We start from the raw sequence: 22684 nt of genomic DNA, 5'->3' as shown, positions 1-22684 counted from the left end.
TTTCTGCTCCCAGAAAGGAGGCGCAACGATAGCCGACGCAGCGGCTGACGACACGGATGCGCGATCAAAACCCAACCCCTATTTTGATGGCGCCCACTCGCAAGCATATCTTGCTCACAGAAGTCAAGCGAAATGATTTATCCCGTCATAAAATAAAACGGTGTCCTAAAACTTCCATATAATGAATAACACCTAATTTGCTAGCGTAACATAGGCTGACATCAAATAAATAGAAAAGAGAAAAAAAATGCATGGACCACTCCTGACTCCAACTGTGACGAAGGAGGAAAAAAAAAAACGAGCAAATCATTAGGAATGACTAGAAGTTATAAATTACTAAAACAACATGAACATAAATCAGAGCGTGAGCCTTGTTTTTCAGCCAATAAATAAATTAGCAGGTGAATTCATTCATGAGCATCACTGTGGGAGATAAAACACTCATATATACACACACACACACACACACACACACACACACACACACACACACACACACACACACACACACACACACACACACACATAAACCTAAATTCAGAGTGGCTTCGTTCTTTCCTAACTGTAAGTCTTCCGATAATTTCTATTTAAAACGGTGCGCTTGCTTTTAAGCCTTCAATCTGAGCCTCATTCTACATGATTTTGAAAATAAAACTTTTGAGAGTCCCGATTAGCTTTTCCGCCGTGGCCTCACCGCAAAACCTCAAAGCTCCACGTTGATGCGATTTCTCCAAGAAGCCAATCCCCTTTAAACCATGAAGCGGTGCTCCTTGCCATCATGCGCCATCAGGATGACATTACGGTTGGAGGTCCAGATGAGGCGGGCCAGCTTCAAGTGGTTCTGGGAGCCGGGAGATGCCGGCTGCACTGGGGGAACCTGGTAGGTCTTAATGCAGCGCAGCTGGGGGGCTGAATTCAACATGCCGATGCTTCCCAGCAGACTGGTGTTCATCTGGATTGGGACAATTCCCCGCACCCCCACCCACAAAAGAATACTCTTTACTAAAGGTCAATCTTTCAAGAAACAATTTTCTTGTAATCTCTCGCACATTGACAGAAGGACACACACATGAAATCATAGACACCACTCGTGCAAGCTAAATCGACCAACTGCTATGGCCTTATTCGCCATTTTATGATGTTTTTGACTCAGTGACACAGAGATGCTCTCATTTGGAAGCTAGCTAGCCATTGGCAGACGATCAGCTAATAACTTCCACCGCTGCCAACGGCGGTCTGGACCTTTCTCTGCATCGTCTTGAGAAATTTACTGCTCTGCTTTCTCCAGCATCGACCCCACAAGGAGCCTCGCCAGCCTATCAGACCTCGATTGGACTCTTCCATCACGTAGCTGTTCAAGCCAGCTAGCTATTAGGTGAGGGGCCAACGCTTGCTAATCCCTAACATGACGCTCCACACACGACTCAACACTTGAAACATTTTAAAAAGCTATTTATACATGCAATTATGAACATTTTCATGGAGTATCGACCATTCCGGCTGGTCATTGATCACTTATTGGCCATTGAATAGAGTCATGTAAAAAGTAATGGGTGCATCTTGTTCACCTGCCAGAAGGAGATGTGACTGTCAGCGTTGGAGTAGGTTGCCAGGTAACGGCCGTCGGGGGCAAACGACACCGCCGTGATTGGACCCTTATGACCGTGGATATTCTAGACAGAAATGGAGAGGAAGTCGCAGTTACGAAAAGTCAACTCTTCTATTCGGAAGAGAGCCACTTGAGAAGAGGGCATCGTATTCTTGAAAGTATCTCAATCAGTGACTTGTTGAAGCAGTTTACAAATCCTTTCTTTGGGTTTTAGTTGCCGTCACGCCGCCTTAACTTCACCCGCCGATAAATTGTATTTTGTGTGAATAAAGATACAACAAAGAACAAATGGTGGCCCTTGTTGAAATTTCATTGCGACAAAGCAGAAAATCTCTGGGCTTTTTCTTGACACTAAGTGTTTTGCTTTGAGCAAGATAATTCCATCAGGTGAGGGGCAGCGTGCTGCCATTCGCCGCCAGAACCGGCGAGGCGAAATAAAGCTACGCGGCACCGTAGGTAACCAAATAAAGTGTCCCAACAGATGAAAGGTGTGTAACACAATAACGGCCCTCGCAGAAATCTCCATCCCGACACGGCCTGCGTCTGGGATTAGAAATGTGCGCCACTCGATGAGATTAAGGCACGTCGCCTTGGGCGCCAAAGACCCCGAAATTATAGCCCATCTGTGGTTGTAGGGAAGAAAAATGTAACACCGCGATGAAATGAAAATCTTCGGTTTTTACCTGGTTCTCGCCCTTATATTAGATCCCAGTTGTGTTGGGTGAAATCGTTGATTTTTTTTTTCCAGCCTTCCAAGCCAATCTCTCTCTTTTCAAACTCTCTTAATCGCGTTTTCCCCCCTCAATCTTTTCACTTCAGTCTTCGGTTTCCATTGCCGTATTTCAGAGAACATCCCAATCCCTCTTTTCCATTGCTTTCCCCCTCAGCGCTTTTATGTGATGTCAAAACAGATGGATGCACAATTCCAGTGGAGAAACAATGTGAGACAAAATTATCACTGCCATCTGCGTGCACCGGGACTTGTACAACACAGCCGGCTTCCAATAAGAGACATAAATTAAACAGGCCACATAAACAGAAGATATAGTCAATAATTCATTCATGCAATTTTTCTTTCTTTGCCCTTAGATCTCAGAGAAGAAGTTGTAAACATGGAAGCATTACAGCATTTTTTTGAAGATTTGGGTAAAGGGAGGGGATTTCCATTTCCATACCTGGCATTTTCCAGTGCGAACATCATAGAGGGCCACTGAACCTTGTCGAGCGCCGACAGCAATGCGGTGACTGCGGTCGCAGTAACCCACCATGTAGAATCTGAAGCGGTTGCCCAATAATCAAACATTGAGAACATGACAGTGAAACAAATGTGTCGGAGTTTCTTTATTCCCTCGTCACTTACTTGCAAATAGCAGGAAAACACTCTTGCAGCCCTTTCTTCTTGACCAGAGATCCTTCGATACAGTACATGATGATATCCATCACCTTAGGAGACAATCATGTGAGATGGGGAGGAGGTGTATGCTATTTTATTTAAAAGCTGTGCCTTTCTATCATGGAAATGGAACTTAAGGAATCTCTACTATTGGTAGTAGTCATGGCAACATTGAAGTGTTATTGCTTCTTGTTAACATGATTACCTCAACGAGCAAGTCGACAACATCTCCAGGCATCTTCTCGATCAGGATGTCAATCACTCTCAATATTTCAGTCTTGGCTCGGGCCAGAGTGGTGGTGTGAACGTTCTGTTGTGACTGAGAGTTGGCCTGGGCTGCATTGTATCGATGGACCTGCGAAAATAATATCAACACATTTGTTTCAGAAAAGAAAATGGAACGGATTCATTGCATTGCCATTCATTTCAATGGGAAACATGGCCTTAGTTTATGATGTTTCACGTTACAAACAGGCATACGCTAGCCACTTCAGTTCATAACTCGAGGTTCGACTGGAAATACATCTCTGTCAAAATCTTCTGGCACTTAGAATTCACCTCTCTCGCAATGGTGGTGATGAAGGCTGGCGGCCGGGCAGTCGCAATAAGAGAGAGGGCGTGTCGAGCTGAGCGCGCCGAATCTGCTGGTGGGTTGAGCGGCAAACCCATGGTAATACTGCAGACGGAGAGAGAGAGGAAGAGGAGTTTTCAATGAAATTGTAACAGCGGAACAGATTATTTTTCACCTTCATTCAGACAGCGAAGATGGGGAAAAAGATCCTGATCTCTTGGCCGATTATGGATGAAATGGCGGTTGTTTGCCGATTTTATTCACCTTTATGTGCGCTAACCGTTTACAGCATCTTATTTTTTTTGTAGGCAATGCCCTTGTGACTTAATGAATAAAACGAAGTTTAAATTAATTCATAATGCATTGCACCATGCAATGCGTTCTGGAAACAGAAAAGGAAAGTTTTATTTTTTTTCAAACAGTCTATTTTTACTTGACTATCGCTATTTATGGCGAACAGGGATGATCCGATCAGGCTGGCCAGCAAATATTGAAAAAAAAAAATGTGTATAATTGACGCTCAGCGAAATGCAGTGGGGCAGGTGAAGCTATTTGTTATGCCTCATATTTTTTTCAATTAAATCAGACAGTAAGCAGGAGAGTGTGTGAGAGAGAGAGAGAGAGAGAGAGAGAGAGAGAGAGAGAGAGAGAGAGAGAGAGAGAGAATGAGCGTGTGTGTGAGAGAGAGATTTACAAATATATGAAGTGAAGAGATTAGTGGGCAGCTTATAATGTCAAGGCTGAGTCAATGGCAGCCATTCACCAGAAAACGGCATAATGGACTCCCACAATGCAACAGGAATGACACACACACACACACACACACACACACACACACACTAACAGCTGGCCCCTCATTTCTCCAAGCGTATGTGAGTGACAGAGGGGGAAAAAAAAGGCAAAAGGAGGGGGAGCAAGGCCTTGTTAACAAACGAGTGAGTCAGGGAGGAGAGAAAGAGCGCGAACGGGAAGAGAGGGAGTCAGCGAAGGGGGGGTGACTTGCACGATTCATCTCCCCTGATTACAGATCACAGCCAGAGATTAAGGTGGGTAATATGTTCGCCATAAATCAGCCATGCTGAAATGTTTAATTTCATTTATAGTGTCGGCTGTAATTGGAAACAGTCACAATGTTGATATAAGGCACGAGCGCAGGGAGCTAATTGAACTGAAAACCAATGAGGTTAATGACCAACATTAAGTACATGTAATGAAATAATCTGAATTATCGTTAGGGCCCACACCCACACACACACACGCGCGCACATGCACACACACACACACACACACACACACACACACACACACACACACCATGATAAAAGGGGGATATTGATTGTTATGTGTGAGGAAGCAGCTAATAACATCAGTCACATTGTTTGAGTCACTGCAACCAGAAATCAACACCCCGCCGACTTGACAGGTTAAACGTTTGACTTTCTGAGCAAAGTACAGGCCGGTGGGCTTTCTGGTGGCATGAAATTAGAGGGACAAATAATTTTGGAGCGCAACAACGTGCGCGTTTTTTTTTTTTTGAATCCCTTACACGAAAAAAAAAATGAAACAGAGCAGAGGGCAGCTGAGCGACCAATTGATTTGTCTCGCATCAATTCAAAAAACATAAATGGAACCAGATTTCTGTTTCATTTCGCATCAAACTACCCCCAATGCAATTTCAATTTTTTTTTTTCATAATTCATGGCATTTTCAAATGTGACCGTGGGCCTTAGGTTTCTCTTTGTGCGTTAGTTTCAAGTTGCATGGTCTTACCAGAGTGGTTTTTTTTCTTATGATTTTCTTTTATGGAGGGGGATAAAGAAATGAACGCAGCAGGTAACGTGGTGGTCTGTCGACAAGTGTTCTGGTATTGAAAATGTATAAAATGTGTGCAAGTCTTCCACAACGGGGGCTCTTCCCTATTCTGTACAAATTGAAAAAAGGATTATCACTTTCACTCACAGACTCACACAAGGCGCTCTGTAAGGAGTGTATTGATGACTAGTAGTGTGCAACAGGGACAAAGAGCCTCACTGCGATTCAGCTGCATGGAAATACTAGCTTCTGTGTGCGCCCGCACTTCCTTTCAGCCCGTTACACATTCAACTCCTCGTATGCTGCCTTCTCCCTTCCCTACTTCAACTGCGCGAATGGTGTGAGGAATTAAAGCAGGGCCACAGAATCATGCCCCCCCCCCCCCAAAAAAAAAAAATCCATATGTGTTTTTCAAACTAAAAAAGGATAACTTTAGTAATAATGTGCAGCATGCCTACCGGATGGAGAATATTTCTATTCCACAACTTTAAATGAAACACAAAAAGCAAGTGGAGAAGTGGATGTCTGTTAATCCACAATCAAATAAATACATTGGAAAGCAAGTTGTGTGCATAATTTAATTTTCCTGAGATATTTATTTTTTCTTTAATTGCTGACGGCTGGAGCTGTCGCCGCTTTCAAATCGAATACGCCAACTGCATTGCGTTTCTTGCTCCTCTGCGCGGACGCACAGACACACACTCACACCCAACGCACAGCAGACATATCCATACTCATTAAGCCAGGCTAAAGCGTCTCGGATTTCAGGCTTAACAAAATCAGTTCATGCAGACTTTTGCCATTTCTGACACGCACACTTATCTCATGTTTGATGCACCAGACACACGATGAGGCTTTGTCAAATGCAGTGGCTTTCCTACTGAGCATTTCATTCATATTCTATCACATATCCTCTTCAGGGTCTCGGGTGAGCCTCGATGATTTTAGGCGAGAGGCTTGGTTTATCCTGGACTGGTTGGTCAATTGCGGGGACACGCGTACGAACAATTTGAAGTCTTCAGAAAAACCTCACAGGCATGTTTGTGGAACATAGGAGGGGGCCAGAGTATCAGAAAAAAAACCTTTAGCTGCTCGTTTGATTGACATGCTCTCTACCAATCATCTATCGGCACCACAAAAATCCCGAATCGTACCTTACAGACTCACATCAGTTGAGTCGGCACATTTGTACAACGGCTGATGAATGCCGGCTTCAGGAGAGGTTTCCTTGAACGCGTGCCTCATTTTAGGAAGTGGTCATTTAACGAAGACGAATGAAGGCAGAAAATGGCTGACATGTCAGTGCAATGCAGACGATGAAACATCACGGTAATGTCTGCAATCAAAATTAAAGTCTTGATCTCCGTTTTTAGTGTCGGCTCCATGTTGCTCAAGTGCTGCGCCGCGTCGTCGGTGTGCAGCTTTTCACAATATTATGAAGTACGATACCATAACACACAACACATAGACATAACCCGTGATGCCGTCTTCTGCGAAATACCTCTCTATACGGCATATACACAACTCACAAAAAGTGAGGGATATCAGACAGATAAAATGCCCGATTGATATTGATCAATGTGAATTAAAACAAATTAGAATCAGCGCAATTAAATTCTCCATATAAATATAAAGCACTTTGTAGAGCAAAAGGTGTGAAACTGTGAAATTCATGGATTAAAAACGGATTTTCTCCAGGTTGGGAAGCTCGGCGAACAAATGAATTTTATCCAAAGGTGATCAAGGGAAATTTCAGGAAAGACTCACTTGGCCAGCTGCTTCTCGGCATCAGCGCAGAGTTCCAGCAGCCCCATAAGCACGGCAGACACGTCCATGTACGGCTCCCACACGGTGAAGCCCCGGCCGATCAGATCGATGGCGGTGCGACGGATTGTGCTGTGCGGTGGCAACTTTGGGCTGGGGGGCTGCAGTAGCAGGAAGGTCAGGGCCTTACCTGAGATAGTCAAACACTGAGAATGACTATTTCGCCATGGAATCAAATGTGTTGACATTGTATATGACTTCTATTGGTATCGGCATCCAGTTAGCACGTCTGGCTCGACGTGTATGTTTCGACGGCCTAGAATTCTGCAATAAAATTAACATTTCATAATTGAAAAATGGCAAACGGGGGCGGGAGTCGAAATACAACATGCTCACAGAGGATGAAGCAACTGAGTGAGCTGGAGGTCATTTCATAGCTGACCTGACATTTGAGCCAGCCTCTGTGGGGACCCGCTGACCATTAAGGTTCCAAAAAAATATCCCCCAACCCTCAATAACGTTCCCCTCCCCCAAACACACATAAGCCACCCCGCTCGGCTATCTCCCAGGTGACTGACTGCCAGTACATCTCGCCCAGAGGGACTCAGAGCCTCGGCAAAAAAACAAGGCAGCTCAAACACCAGAACCAACAACATTCAACAAAAAAAAGAAATGACATATTCAACGTGAAGAGTTATATATTGTACAAGGTGATATTTTGCATTTCTCTCAACATTTTTCTTTTATGGATCGATATAATAAATGTATATGACTTTGTATTCTTGAGAGCAAATAACAAGTACATGTTTTCATGGCAGCTAATAACTTGTTGGTCATTTGTGATTTGGAGACAACTGGTGAGAGAGGGATCAAGATCAGCCAAATCTTTTCATATACAATTCAATCAATATGAAACAATGCAATCAAAACTAATACGCTCTTTATACGACAAGCGATTTTGCGGAATGCCCTTGTAGTGCGTGTGTAAAATATGCAAACATTCATTTGCCAAGTTAATTGCAACTCCTGCTTCTGACAGCTAATCAATGTGAGCTCCAGAGAGCGATTCGTTTCACATAAAGCGATAATCAGCGATATACACTGGAAGGGTGACTGTGTGGGAGGCCTTTGGGGGAGGAGTATGATTTGGGGGTCATGGCGTAGAAGATCACTGGTCAAAATCAAACCTCTCATGTGAATATGTACGCAGATTCTCTTCTCAAACAAACAAAAACCTCGAACACATGTCAAGATGCGATTGATGAAGGTGGAGGTTGTGGGCGGGTCTATTTTGTGTACGTGCGTGTACTTTTTACCTGTTGAAAGTTTGAGCCGAATTCAACTTTGTAGCCCTTTTTGGCGTGTGTTTATAGACAATTCAAGATGGCTAGAGACTCAATTGCAGCTTTTCTCCGAACGTCAGTGAAGAAAAAGTGAGATAGTCTCCACCGAGGTCCATTCCTCTTGGCGGACATCTTTATTTAAAGGAAGGCTCTAGATTCAAATGACTCAATATCTATTGACAAAGCATCAGTCGGCCATAATGGGCTGTTCGTTAGAGTAGTAAACATGTCACATTAACACCCGGTGGGTAATTAGAGCGGGACTTTGGTCGGAGGAAGCAGACAAAGGGAAGAAGGAAGGAGTGAACGTCGAAGAGAGCGTGAAACAGCAACAGATTGGTACATTTTAATTTATTGGGCCAACACAACACGCTTGTTACTTTCTTTCCTCCGCCGCCGTTCCTGTTTCCGTCTGCTACTGTCGTGAAGGTAAATCAATGTTAAGGACTTAGTGGATAATGGCTCGATCAGAGTGACTGCAAAGAGTGAAGGTCTTGTCTTGTCTCACAATTCATGCATAAAGCTTCACTGTCAAACGTTTACGAGCGTAAACAAGAATGACGTGCTTAAAGTGATCGGCGAGGTAAACCAGATGAGTTTAAATTAAATTTCGGTTTTGAGCAACAATATCGCAAATGACTGATGTGAAATTTTCTTACGGTATTTTGTAAAACTGTTTTTGTCCGCAGTGCTGTACACAAGAAACCCAACAACAACAAAAGAAAAGAAAAAAAACAAACTCAATTTCCAATCAGCTCTCATGAATGTTTCAAAATGCCACCATTCATGATGAATGGACCCCTGTGGGGACTTGCAGTATTTTGACATTTACGACGCAGATAATTGTCCGGAGAGAGAACACGATGGACAGTTTGTCTCTTTCACCCCGTCCAACCCTTCCTTTGTCATCATCTGTCCGTCATTCCTTCCAGCCCAAGCTCAATTTCCCCCACCATCCTCTACATTTCTTCTCTCGGCACATGAAAACATAAATCCATACGCTGCCATGACGACTACTGTACCCACCTTCTCTCCGGGTAGACGGCTCTCATTTATCACGCACGCGTAGCACTGTATGCCAACAACAACAATCCATCTTTCAATTTCATGACAGAGACAGGTGAAGTACGAGACGGGGTGGACGCACAGAGAAATACAATTGACTGGATGGGAAGAGGCTGAAGGACGGACTGATCGAATGAGCCGAAAACCACTGAGGAGACCGGAATGAAAATGTAGAAACAACATTTGACCGTCACGCCTAAGCGGATTCCTCTGGTTGGAATCTTGTATTCTCATGGGTATGCCAACTTTCTTTCTCAACCTAAGGAAGACGAGTCAACCAAAACAATGGAACCGGAGTCCCAGTTAAAAGACCGTGTCATACTGAAGAGCGCAGTATATTACCGATGTATGAGATTTTTTGGGGGGCTGGAGACCATTCAGGTGAGCTACACCTCGTGTGTTCATCCCGCCATGGATTAAGCCTATCAGTGAGCAGACAGGCACCGTCTCCGGGTGGATGCCCCCAGAGACAACCAATCAGAGCTCGGGAGAAGCAGGATGGAAGAGCGCCTCCGCTTAGTGCGGGTTTGATGCCCGCTGAGGCTTAAGTGCCGTCGGCTCCGTGTGGCACAGGCTCCGATCAATCAGAGAATTTGTGTGTGTGTGTGTGTGTGTGTGTGTGTGTGTGTGTGTGTGTGTGTGTGCGCGTGAGTGTTATATTTCACGCTTAAAGAGTCAAGCTTGGCAGATTAAAATCAATCTCAACTCTCCCCCCTCACCTTTAATCCATCTGTGATTTTTTTTTTTACCCCCATGACTTCGACATTTGTGACCAAACTGTGATTGTATTGTACCAAAGGAGATGCTCGAAGTTCGACCTGCAGCACGACACGGATTGCGGTTGAATGTTGTGGCACGGTATGAAAATATGATGTACTTAACCCTTAAATTAGGTTTAGAAGTGTCCAAGTTCTGCAAAATGTCAACAGAGGAAGCTTATCAACCGTTTATAAGTGTCGACTGCTGTCTAACTGAATCCCTGCACAATTTATCACAGAAACAAGGTTCAGGGCAGCTCACGTTGTTTTTCCAACTTGATAAAAATCCCTCCAAACTGCAGCTAAACTTGCAATTGATATATCCAACAGCTCTATAAAAACAGTCACGTTCAAAGAGTGAGAAGACATCATTTTGCAGCGGTTCATCCCGACACGAATAACGTTTGTGCTCTCAGTGACTTACACGTGTGTCGAGCCAGGGAATAGTTTGAAGAACCGCCACTTGTTGGTCCAAAGCCTTCGGGGACCTGGCCGCCGGCCCGAGTACGTGCGGCACCTTTTGGAGGTTCAATCTCAGCCCCAAACTCCGCCCCGATGACACCCAGCAACACGATGGCCGTGGCCTGTTTGCGTCGCTCCTCGTACGAATTGGAGATCTTCTTGGCATTCGGCGGAAGGTTCGAGAGGCAGCCTTGCACACACAGACAAAGAGAATTTACCAAGAGCTTCGGGCCAAACATTGAAATTTAGCACACCTCATATGAACTGTTGGATGCGTTGCTTTCAATCGATCTCATCCTTCTCGCTATGAAATGTGTTAAAAATAACGCCTCGCCATGAAGCTGATACCAACAAAAGGCAAACACTGCTTCTATTGTCAGGGCTTGGCCATTATTTACACCCAAACAAATGCAGGCATACATCTTATTGTTCAACTGAAAGCCTTTTGTTACAGTGCAGACATACACAGCCACTCTAAGAGTCTTTCTGCTTTTTGGACACATGCGACAGGACACACTTCTTGCTAATTCTGTCAATTTGAGTGTTTGTGTGTGTCCCCACCGTGTTTGCAAACACCTAAAAAGAACCTGGTGTGCATGTGTGTACAATACATAACAGAACCTGCGCAGCGGGGAACTATGGCAGCAGACTCGTGAAAATTGCGTGTGTGGCAAAATCACAGTAGGAGATGTGAGCTCCTTATACACATGGTTAAAAAAAGCACACAAGCCCAATAAGGGGAACGTATAAATTGTGTGCACGCGTTTGTGTGTAGGTGTGTGTGTGTGTGTGTGTGTGTGTGTGTATGTGTGAGAGATGGAGAGAGTGTGAGAAGAGAGGATGCAATTTCCTATTACCATCAAGATGTCGGATTTTTATTTCTGATTTTCTCTGTCTTTGGGTGAGTGAGCAAATCACTCTGACTGATTTATATCGCAGGGAACAAAGCGCCTGCTAACCACACCCACCCACACTCCACCCTCCTTCCCACACTTGCGGTAGGAGGTTGTAAGATGAACATACAAAAGAGAGAGAGGGAGCCACTGCACCGTCTTGCCATTGACCTTCCTGGATTTGTTCATGCAACCTGATTCTGGTCATTATTTAACATGACTCCTAAGTCAGAATCAGATTATGAATTCCTAAAGGCTCTGCAATTATTTACGATATACAGTAGCTTTTATATTTTTTTCTGACTGGGGAAAAAATACATTTTTACAGCACACCAGATTTAATTTCCAGAGTTGAGCAGAAAGCAACCTCCTGTCTTTATGAAAATAAAGAAAAGCATTTTACATTACAGACATAAGATACGAAAGATTGGAAGCAAAAATGAAGTCAGAGGATCATGACAAATATCCTGCAGTGCAGGCCTGAAGCTACAATCACTTATGATTGGTCACAGGGGAGTCTATCACGCCCAAATCTCCCAAGCCAGCAAAGGCAACCATATTATTGGCGATACATACAATACAATACATCATATTTCATTTTTTGACACAGCTTCTGTAATATTTATATATTGTATTGATGTTGACAGTTGAAGTATGGATATAAACACACATTTGATTTGGATGGAGGTAAAACTGTGTGACTTGTGCAAAAAAGATCTGTGCGGTGGATGGATGATGAATCCATTGTGGCTCCTGGGATTATTAAAAAAAAAAAGTGTTATGAATCTAAAAGCTAAAGTCATATGTCAAATGTTCATCTGCCATTTTTACGTGGACCATGTTGATAGGGTAATTATGAGAAGTTGACCTTAATTACAAGCCAGTATATTCATCTAAATGTTGGGGGGAAAAAACATTTCACAATATCACAGGTTTAAGACAAAAAAAGATAAAGAGGTCAAAATAAGAAAGATTTTAAAGAAATGAAAATGCCACATCAAGGCTGTTCCCAGCGGTTCACATGGGTGAGTCCAGGTTTTATAAGTTACTCAATTTTTCAGCCCCTCAAAACCTCCTTCCCCCATATTTTCATACTATATCCTGGTGCTCTTTATAATGAGATTGCGAAAAGGCCAGCTGTCATTTGGAAGAAGGCCCAGCGGCTGGCTCTGATAAATGGATTAGAGATGGCATCCGTTCCCTGGGCCAGAATGGGCCAGTAGATAACAGAATTACAGATGGACTTCCAACCAAAATCACACAAAAAAGTTACAATTTACAGAAACGCAAAAAAAAAAAAAAAAAAAAAAAAAAATTAAAAAAAAAAACCAACAAAAAAAAAGTTATGGCAGCGTGAGAAAAACGTTTAAATAGGAGTTTGATGAGAACATATCTTTCAAGATAATGTACGTGAGTGAAGAAGACATGACAGTCTTAATCAGCAGCGTGGCTTGATTAAACTTATGCGAGTCAGAGTTCCCGCGCTTAAAAAAAAAAGTACGGATGGATGGAGCAATGAGACTCCAAACTTTCACCTTTACACTTGGGCCATTGGTAGCCATTTTTGATCATGTAAAAGCTTTTTTTTTTTTTTTTTTTTAAAGAGTGGCAGATGCTCTGAACTTTCTAGGTGGAATGAGATGTCCGCAGACAGTTGTTGGGTGCATCTCATCCTACCTGCGGTCTGTCGGCCCGTGTGGACAGAATGATTGATTTTTGAAGGCCATCGATCCCCTTCCTTCACGACCGAAAGATCTATTATAATGACATTGTATCTAAATCTTATTTGTTGGTCAACCTGCTCCCAAACGTAACCCAATAAAGTAAAGAGGGGCACGATCAAACTCTCCTCTCCCCTTGCCTACGTTTGGGTAAATCGTCGACGGACTGGAATGAAGGGGGGGAAAAAAAGGAAGCTATCTGGCTAAATAACATTATCCTTAAGAGTAAGAAAATGATTTAATCTAAAAATATCTTTTAAGGTCAGGCGGACAGAGAATAATGAGTGAGACAGGGCTAGGAATTGATTAATGGATGGATGGAGGAAAATTCAGGAAAGGCCGGCACGAGTAGTCGAAGCTTAAGAGTGGGAAACATTTTTGGGACTAAACGTCAGACTTTTTATTCATAGTTTGGCCGGTCCTGTGACTTACCCTATACTCAGGATGCAACGTATTAGTCAACATAGCGGGTTCCGAGCTGTGCATAAAGCCCCTGACAACTGAGATCTTGGAAACATTGGGAGAGACAAAGCCCTCAATTTCAATAAGATGAATGCTCAAGTAGGGGTAATGAAAAATATTGACGTAATGTTGCGCATACTGTACCTGCGGTCAGAACATTTTAAAGATAATAATTGATGGACATATGACAATAAAAGCTAAAACATCTTCCTTTTTTGGGGAAGTCATGCTAACAAGCGTACCAAACCCCACTTCAAAAGCGGTAACCCTATCAACCTACAATCCTGCAGCGTGGCTTTGCATCTATTGGTAATCAATAGGAGGCTGGTAAAACTTGATCACTCGGGACCGAGGGAAGGGGATCAATATCAGCAGGAAACTGATGTGAGAACGAAAGCAGGTAGAAGGAGAAAGCAAACGGTCGACAGAGTAGACCGTGGAAAAGTACAATGGAGGAAGAATTCCTTTCAACGCGAGTGCGCTTGTGCTGTGGAATACTGTGGTGGTCAAGGATGCACTCCGTCCTTAAAGTGAATGTCAGGGGACATGGAAGCTTGGGAAATAATTGAAAACACAATTAAGACGATAAAGAAAAAAAAAAAGGCACAAGAAAAACAATTGGAAATCCTAAAGTGGTTATTGCCCTTCGACCCTGCCTAAGTCGGTCTAAAGGTTAAATGCATTTTATTGTCTTCGGACTGACAGACAAGAATCTGTGCTCATGAGAAAGCTCAAGGATGATGGGAAGAGGCGGATCTTACGTTGCATTAGATTGTGGCATGATGTGTTTTTTAAAAATCTCTTGTAGCCTTCTTTAATTTGTCTGACAAGTTTAATTGAAGCGATTCCCTGATTCAAGAAATCCATCCACGTTGTAAATCCAGATTTCCAAATTTTAATGTCACATCTAGACACCCCAAGAAAATACAAACGCACTTTTGAAAAAAATTTACAAACCTTCGTGGCCCTATGCCACAATGTAAATGCCCCAATTATATTTTCATTATTACAGTATTACTAATCATCTTAAATTTACACCGCACCTTTGCAGGTGTCCCTCAATGTGTAAAAAAAAAAAAAAAAAAAACGGCGCAAACTGAATCATCGGAAACAATCGAGAAGGTTTAGAGTCACCACTGCGAACATTCATCTCTGCGCAGATTCAATCTGTGCTGAAGAGAAATGTGAGCTGACCCAAACAACCTCCAGGCACAGATATTAGATTAGCAGGGGAGGCTAGCGTTTCGGCTAACCGAATCACAACTGGGCTAATGACACTGAGAGGTGAGGGTCAGCCTGACCTTTCACCTCTGACCTCTATCTGCGCCACCGCAAACCCTCTCTGGGGTTGAGAGATGGAAACGGGAAAACCAAAAGTTGAATTCAGAAAAGAAAGGCAACATTTTTTCAGTCATGTTCCTTGTTTAGGGTGCGGAAGAATTAATGGGTTATTGTCATGTACACAGAATGCCTCCCAAAACCAGTAAATATAATTATATAATACTGGTCTGTGCGTTTGTGTATGAGGGGGAGGGGCCAGGCACTCAGGCAAAGTGCAGCAGAGACACAGAGTGGCTTGCCTGACAGAATCTCTGTCCAGAAAAAAAAAGTTCATGCAGCGCATCTATTCCATATTGTCCAATGTCGATATACAGGTGATACGCTATTACGGGGGCCAATTAATCGGTCGCGCTCCACTTTGTTTTAATTGCTTCTTTTTAAATCGCTTGACACCTATGAGGACAACTACAGCACAAAGACAAGGCGGGTGTGTGTGTGTGTGTGTGTGTGTGTGTGTGTGTGTGTGCGTGCGTCTGGGGCATGGAAGAGTAGACTCAGGTGCCGTGGTAACAGCCCAAAGCCAAGTCATTCTGCTGCTGTCAACAGCATTCTTTCCCCACTTGTCTTCTCTTCCTAGTTACTTCTTGTTTTGTTTTTTTAGTTCCGTTTCCATTGCTCCTGCATAGGATTTTCCCTTTCCCTGTTTTGGCGGATCCTTGGTGTTTGTACGATTTTAAAGATTTAATGCTGCACAGAAAATGAAAAATACTGCTGTCAATACAGGGCAAAAAAAAAAAAAACATGGCCAGTGTGAAATGACAAATTGTTAGCTGCGTATGTAATATTGATTGTTCTGGGAGAAGGATGGGGAGGAAAGTAGGAAGGAAGGGAGCTGGGAGGCTAAAGGTGTCAAACCATTTTTTAAAAATAAGTTAATAAGGTTGGATGTATGAAGTTATTAGTGTCGGCAAAAATATTTAAACGTCATAAGACAATTGGACATTTGTGCAAAGTTACAGGTGTGCATGTGTCTAAATTTATAAGTGAATAATCAGCAATTGATTGCGTGGGGAAAGCAAGTGCCAGCGTGTTTGCAACGGTACAGTTTTTGCTTGTATTGTTATGAATACCTGCCGTAATGTCATCATCAGTGACGTCCATTTCCTCCTCGGGAGCCTTGGCCTCAATTGGTTGCGCTTCAGGAGGGGGCGGAGCCGGAGTCGAGGGTTCGGTGGATGCGCCGGCTAAAAGATAGAAGCACACTTAATTAAAATGCACGGGTCCGAATTTTCACGGGGTTTGTGTAGCCGTTAGTATTCTCATCACGACAGGTTTCACATTGATTCCTATTGTCCCGGTGAAGTAGCTAATAAAGGTTTATTGGACCTCTCCGTTATCAGGGGAATTAATAGAAACACACACCTGTTCCAACAAACAGGATACACTTAGTGCCTTCATTAAAGCCTTATCGCTCCATTGCCAATTAACAGTGCTTTTCATTAGCCAGGCTAATGAATGATTATTCCCTAATGAATGGAGTGACAAAAGGTAATTGAACCGATGCTGGGCTAATCTCTGGTTAAACAGATTCATTAAAGAAATCCACACGGGCACTCGCAACACGGCGTGCAAGAAAACACTCTTCATTCAAATTGTGTTCATTTGAGCAGAATGGCACAAACGCAACAGATAATGAGAAATCATGAGAAAAATAATACAGCAAAATTGTGTTTTCTCGTCCAATAGAAAACAACACATTCAAAGCGAGCTAAAGAGACAATGCCTGTAACAACATTACAATATCACCAGGTTCTGAGGAAGAACTATTTCATTGTATATTATTGGGGTTTCATGTGCTGGACAAACAGTATTGCAAAATTGTGAAATAGAAGGAAAATGATTGCTGTTGTTTTTTTGGGTTTTTTTTAATGTTTCGGTCAATCTGTAAAATGTCTCAGCATTGGCCTACTGCAGCACAAAAGTGACTGTGATACATGTTCCTTAGGTAAGCGATGTTCTGATCATTTTAAAAAAATGGCACGTATTGGGGGTCTACGAAAAGAAATTTAGCTGCTGCTGTATTTATCGGCAAGAGAATTTAATCCATCTGATATACAGACCCACTTGCCACTGGGACTTCCACACCATTGCTTTTCACATCGTTACAAAACGCATCCAACCAGGCCTATGATCTATAAGTCAGCTGCTGGAGAATGAAAGAGTTGAAACCCGCTGCGGGAGAAAGAAGAGGTGGGGTGGGGTGGGCATTGTAGAATGGAGGACTGATGGTGGGAGGGGGGTTAGGATGGATGGGAGGGGAGAGGGAAAAGAAGGTATTCCTGCCTGCTCCAAGGTCAAGCTTGTCATGTCAGCCATGACACATAGCTCCCAGCATGCCTTGTTAACCTCCCGGACCTTTTCCTCCTACTCCATTGTGTCTGTTGCTCTCTCTTCCTCGATTCAAAACACACACTTCCTTTTCTGTAAAATCATAGCGGGCCGATTCCACTTTAGTCTGGCAATCAGGCTATTTGGTGATCTGCGTTCATCTTATTGATACCATTACTCCTAGAACTACTGAACTTCATATCAACACACACAAGGAGGACAAAAGGATAAACACCAAAAGCAGCAGGTGAAGAAAATTGGGGGGAAACAGATGTGAAATATTGCAAAAGAGAAGGGTATGGTGGTTACTATTCAGTGATCAAAGAAACAGCTGGCACACACAGTGAGTTCAAAGGGCCAAATTGCATGTGTGCATGAGCGTGAAGGTGTGAAGAATGGAGGAGATTTTGCGTAACGTGTTCGCGTGTTCGTTAAGGATGACGATGGGACTTTGTGATCATTTTTTGATTTGAATAAGCTCTGTTGTAGAGTTAGCTGATGATATTTATCGATGTTCTCTCTGGTGGCGTCCTGCACGATACTTCCGATCACCATAGGGCACCCACGCCCACTCATGCGCAGTGTGGACCAAGATCTGATCAAAGCCCCACCTGCCATCTAGTGGTGATTTATCATGTTGAAATCATTTCCACTAAATGATGGCACTAAATGATCGGGTTTTTGCCAACGTATTTTTACGTTTTGGCATGAAACGAGTTAATGAAGTGAGCGGGATAGATGGTGGTTATTTGAGGTTAACTACTTGCCCTGCGCCACCTCTCCTGGGCTTCCATTCCGTATTCTGCCAGAAGCCATCCACCTCAAAGGTTAAACTGCAAGGTTTAATTGTAATTCTTTGTAGCATGTCCGGCTAGCACGGGTGACAGATACCTCCACACCAAGAAAAACAACCCAAATAATGGATTCCTCTTGTCATAGTGAAAAAAAAAAAGTATTTTCAGGTCAAAAATGAGTCACAGAGATTAGTGATAAAAGTAGACGGCGACTTGCATTGCAACATCATGACACGATAGCCCTGATTTTCAGGACCAGAATAACCCACTTTTTTTTGTCAGTCAGTCTTGTTGTGCTGTGCATAGATCAAATTCAGTGACCCTATAACCTCACTCTATCTTGCCCTCGGTGTTCCCTCCCCCATCTGTCCTCCCTCTTCCCCTGGGGTCACCCGTCCATCACTTCCCTACCTCCCCCGCCTGCGGTACGGCAGTGGTAACACAACACTGACCGGTACCCATTTCCATGGCAACTGTTCCCCTGAGGAACCCCCCCCCCTCCGCCTCATCCAGCATCCTCAGCAACTACAAGGCAACCCCTGGAAACATACACACATATAGGCATAGTATTTTAGAAGACTGTTTCTCATAAAAAAAAGGTGGAGATCAACCTTTCTTCCCATCATAGGATCTAACTATAGACAGAAGGGAGAGGGAAAGTGGGGGATGCTTGGGGAAGCAGAGAGAAAGAAACAGCTGGATGGATGGCGAGAGTGAGACAAAGGCAATGTGATGCTGTAGGCCTACTGATGCAGTGCGCACCATTAAAAGTCAAACGAATCATAAAAAAGATCAAGCAGTCTTCATGTCTTCAAAAAGTTGCACTCTTCATGTCACTTAATTGCTTTTTCACTTAATAGATGTATTCATCACATCCAAACGAGATGACTGCAATGGGGTGCTATTTATTAGGGACGGAACAATATCAAAATATCACAACGCAATATTATCACGAGATGAACCTAACGGTACGATTGTTATCACAGGAGTGTGGGGAAGTTGGCGACATTAAAAAAAAAAAAAAAAAAAAAGCAGCTCAAGATACTCTATAAAAACCCATGATATTGTTTAAAAATAAAAATAAAAAACTCAGGATACTGAAAAAAAAATGTTCGAGTACTTACGGGAGCTGACTGTGTCCACGTATTGAGGCAGGTAAGGAGCCCACAAATCAATGGTGTCCTTGCGCCCTGATTGGCCGATCCTTCTCAACTCAGCCAGCAGTAAAGCTTGTGCTGCTTCACGTACCTACGTAAAAGCGCAGACATTTCCCTTAGTGCGAAGACTGAGGTGCGTTAATCACTCGGTCATTTGTGATTGGATGAAACTTTGCGAACATATTTGCGCTGGAATATCAGTAGCGCGATAGCCTTTGTGAATAGAACATTAAGACGGTACAAAGTGCGGAGGCAAATCAAATGCAGCCCTGAGCGTTTTACCTCGAGACAGCGGTCCTGCCATCTCCTCGCCAGCATTTCAAGTAGTGGAGGTCTAAACTTGTCTAGGCCCAAGAGGTCAGGGAGCATGACACAGTGCATTGCTGCCAGCTGGCTCCAACCTGCAAATACACACAAAGGTAATTTCATGGGGGGGGGCAGTGGGGGGGAGAGAAAAGCCCGACATCAAATGAACAAAATTTTGCTTGCAAAAAGCCTAGTTGTCCGTGCATTGTCAGCTTTTGATATTGTTCTAGCGTCGGACAAGACAGATGTTAGACTGACGGAATACTGAAATCACACCACAATTAAATTACATTTTTACGGAAAATGTAATTTTTTTTTTCAACATTTTTGCAACATCCCCACATGAATGAGACAATTTGATTGATTTTGAAGTTGACCCTTCAGTGAGAAACTGTTTTGTGTTTCACATGACAGCAATGATGCAGAGGTTCAACTGTAACACTACATTGTCTTTATACTTGAAAATGGAAACGTCTACTTTTGAAGACAGCATTTAGTCCAGGTGCGTATTTGAAACAAACATATACCTCGCAAACCAACGCTCACAAGTTTTCGATATGGTCACACATCTTCCCCACCTGACACCGCTACCCCATGTGAGTTTTGGTGTAATGTATTTTATTATTATGTCGCTAAGAGCTGAGGAGGGTTTGCCCATGTCAAAGAAGCATTGAGTGAGGAAACGGATATAGCTTTCACCGGCTTAATGTCGCCAAGTGAGTCTACAATATAAAATAATAGGCAGGCCAACTAAGCAAAAAGAAGCAGAGAAGAGCAAACATGCAAAAGACAGAAAGAGAGAAATATCACTGGACAACAGTAGACTGCACATGAACAACTTGACGACACACCAGCCGACAGGGACAATGGTCAATGCACTCTCAAATGAATTGTTTCAAGACAGCTTTGGTTGTTTGCAAGTTCCACAGTGCTGGGAATTTGAAAACAAAAGGTCGACAAACGTTTCAACTCTTTACTGGTGCCGCATTTTGATCGCTGTTCAACTGAGTGAACCGAAAGTGAATTGAACACACCTACGACAGACACACAAACAGGTAGACGTACAGCGCTGTAGACCCAAACAGTAAGAAAGACATGGGTTTAAAAGAAAAAAAAGGACGAACATGGACACTTGAGAAAAGCAGAGGGAGCATGGCTAAGGTAAGATTGAGGCAAGAGACACAAAAACGTGAACTGAAATAGATGGGTGGAAACTGATTCTGGGCATGTCAATAACTAAAGAACGACTTGAGGACAGAAAAGTCCAAATGAAACCAAATATGACATGAAATGATAGAAACTACATGAGAGGGAGAATACAAACATGAGAAAAGGAACAGAAGGGAGTGGACAATAGAGGAAGGGAAGAAGAGGATCTCCAAGCGCAAGTGGGTGAATCAAGACAGGGCTGTCAGATTTCCTTTAAGCTGAACCCATCGGTTCAGTCGGTACCTTCATTGACCGAGGGGATGCTATGAGAAGCAGGACCAGGGCTGGGGGAGCCCGGGGCCCTCTGAGGAACAACAACCCCAGGAGCCCCCGGGGGCCCCGCCGTTGTAACGGTAGCAGAAACTTTGGTGCCGGCTGTGGTGGCTACCGCAGCTTGGAAAAGGAAAGAAAAGGAGAAAAATAGTAAAGAGTGAAGGAAGATGTTAGAGAGCTGTCAACTGTATACGTACACACGAAGAACACAGAAGGGGGAGTGAGGCAGTTAAGTCGAAAAGAATAGTTTACACTCAATTACAAAACAGCAACAGAAAATAACGAAAGCAACAAAAGAAAAATGTAGATTAAAAAAATAAAATCTCTTGATCCTGTTGGGGGGCGGGGGTTGGGAGCTACACAGAACTCTTAGTTGATTATGAAGCAAGGCAGAGAGCAATCAGGTTCCAGGAGGTTTGAAGATCATGACTTAGAACACTTGATTGAAACTTTTTTTTTTTTTTTTCTCATCAGAATGAGAGGAAAGATGCGATTCTGGAGTAAAAGCAAACAGGGCGGGAAGAAAGTGTCCAGGGAGAAGCTGGCCAGCAGGAGTGAAAGTGCTGCTGAGACGCCCGGTAAGAGATGTCCTGTGGACAACGGCGGTGACTGCCAAGGTTATTACACTCAATGAAAACTAAAAAAAAACATTTTGGTGAACAAAATAAAATTAAAATGTTTAAAAAAACCAAAGCCAACTGAAACCACCTGGTTGCCGCAGAGCATTCAACAACCTTATTTTTCCTTCTGTGTTGTGTCCATCAGAGCGTCCGTCCCCTCCTCGCAGTCCAGATGCGGAGGCCTCATCGCCGCGCGGGAGGCGGGACAGCAAGGAGAACAAGGAGCCGTCTCCCAAGATGAAGCGGCGGCGCAGCCTCAAGATCAGCAGCGTGGCCCTGGAACCCGCCCAGTGGCAGAACGACGCCTTGCACATCCTCACCTCGGCTCACGACTATCGCACCATGAACGACTTCCTCCTGAAGAAGGTCCCGGCTGAAAGAAATGCGTGTTTGTGCTTGTACCGCCGTCCTAGGAGGGGGTCTCTTATTTATATTTTCGTCACGTGAGAAGATCATAATGTTAGAAACGCCGCTCAGGATGCTGCAGTCGAGTTGCGCTGTCCATTCGCGTCACCGTAATAACCTGCAGGACTGTCAGGAAAACGCTTCACTTTGCGCGTCAAAACAGACCGTGACCTTACTGCCAAAGTGTTTGACGGTTTTGGCCCTTTCAGATTGCCGACCTGGAGAGCGAAAACGGCAAGAAGGACACCATGGTGGATGTGGTCTTCAAGAAAGCCCTGAAGGAGTTCCGCATCAACATCTTCAACTCGTACTCCTCCGCCCTGGCTGTGAGTCCCTGAAGGATTCTGCTTATTTTGTTCAGCCGGAGGTTCGCAAACGTGTCCCCCCCCCCCCAAAAA

General features: G+C 43.6%; 2 protein-coding genes across 5 annotated transcripts in view; one reads left to right on the top strand and one right to left on the bottom strand.

Annotated features, from left to right (window-relative positions):
• Positions 1–680: 680 nt before the first annotated feature.
• wdr7 (WD repeat domain 7) overlaps positions 681–22684 on the bottom strand; it is a 32449-nt gene continuing 10445 nt past the window's right edge. For 2 of the 3 annotated variants that reach the window (XM_019893449.1, XM_019893448.1), the window contains exons 20-31: positions 21232–21381; positions 19756–19874; positions 19441–19564; positions 16265–16378; positions 10740–10967; positions 7153–7339; positions 3561–3678; positions 3208–3357; positions 2970–3052; positions 2785–2884; positions 1569–1673; positions 681–952 (exon numbers count right to left, since the gene is read on the bottom strand). In XM_019893449.1, coding sequence (XP_019749008.1) covers positions 749–952; positions 1569–1673; positions 2785–2884; positions 2970–3052; positions 3208–3357; positions 3561–3678; positions 7153–7339; positions 10740–10967; positions 16265–16378; positions 19441–19564; positions 19756–19874; positions 21232–21381 — 1682 coding nt within the window. In that variant the 3' untranslated portion in view covers positions 681–748. The remainder of the gene's footprint in view (positions 953–1568; positions 1674–2784; positions 2885–2969; positions 3053–3207; positions 3358–3560; positions 3679–7152; positions 7340–10739; positions 10968–16264; positions 16379–19440; positions 19565–19755; positions 19875–21231; positions 21382–22684) is intronic. The other variant, XM_019893450.1, reaches the window with a different exon arrangement.
• Positions 21717–22666, top strand: LOC109529976 (unconventional myosin-IXa-like). 2 transcript variants are annotated; one of them, XM_019893452.1, is made up of 3 exons: positions 21717–21839; positions 22027–22247; positions 22496–22666. In XM_019893452.1, exons 1-3 carry the CDS (start codon positions 21737–21739, stop codon positions 22622–22624), a joined length of 453 nt encoding a protein of 150 aa, XP_019749011.1. In that variant the 5' UTR covers positions 21717–21736; the 3' UTR covers positions 22625–22666. The 2 variants fall into 2 exon arrangements, with proteins under 2 accessions (XP_019749011.1, XP_019749010.1); XM_019893451.1 differs by having other exon boundaries at positions 21717–21878.

The sequence above is a fragment of the Hippocampus comes genome, unplaced genomic scaffold (assembly GCF_001891065.2).
Source record: "Hippocampus comes isolate QL1 unplaced genomic scaffold, H_comes_QL1_v1.1 scaffold428, whole genome shotgun sequence".
Lineage (NCBI taxonomy): Eukaryota > Metazoa > Chordata > Actinopteri > Syngnathiformes > Syngnathidae > Hippocampus > Hippocampus comes.
This window is presented reverse-complemented; position numbering and strand designations above follow the sequence as displayed.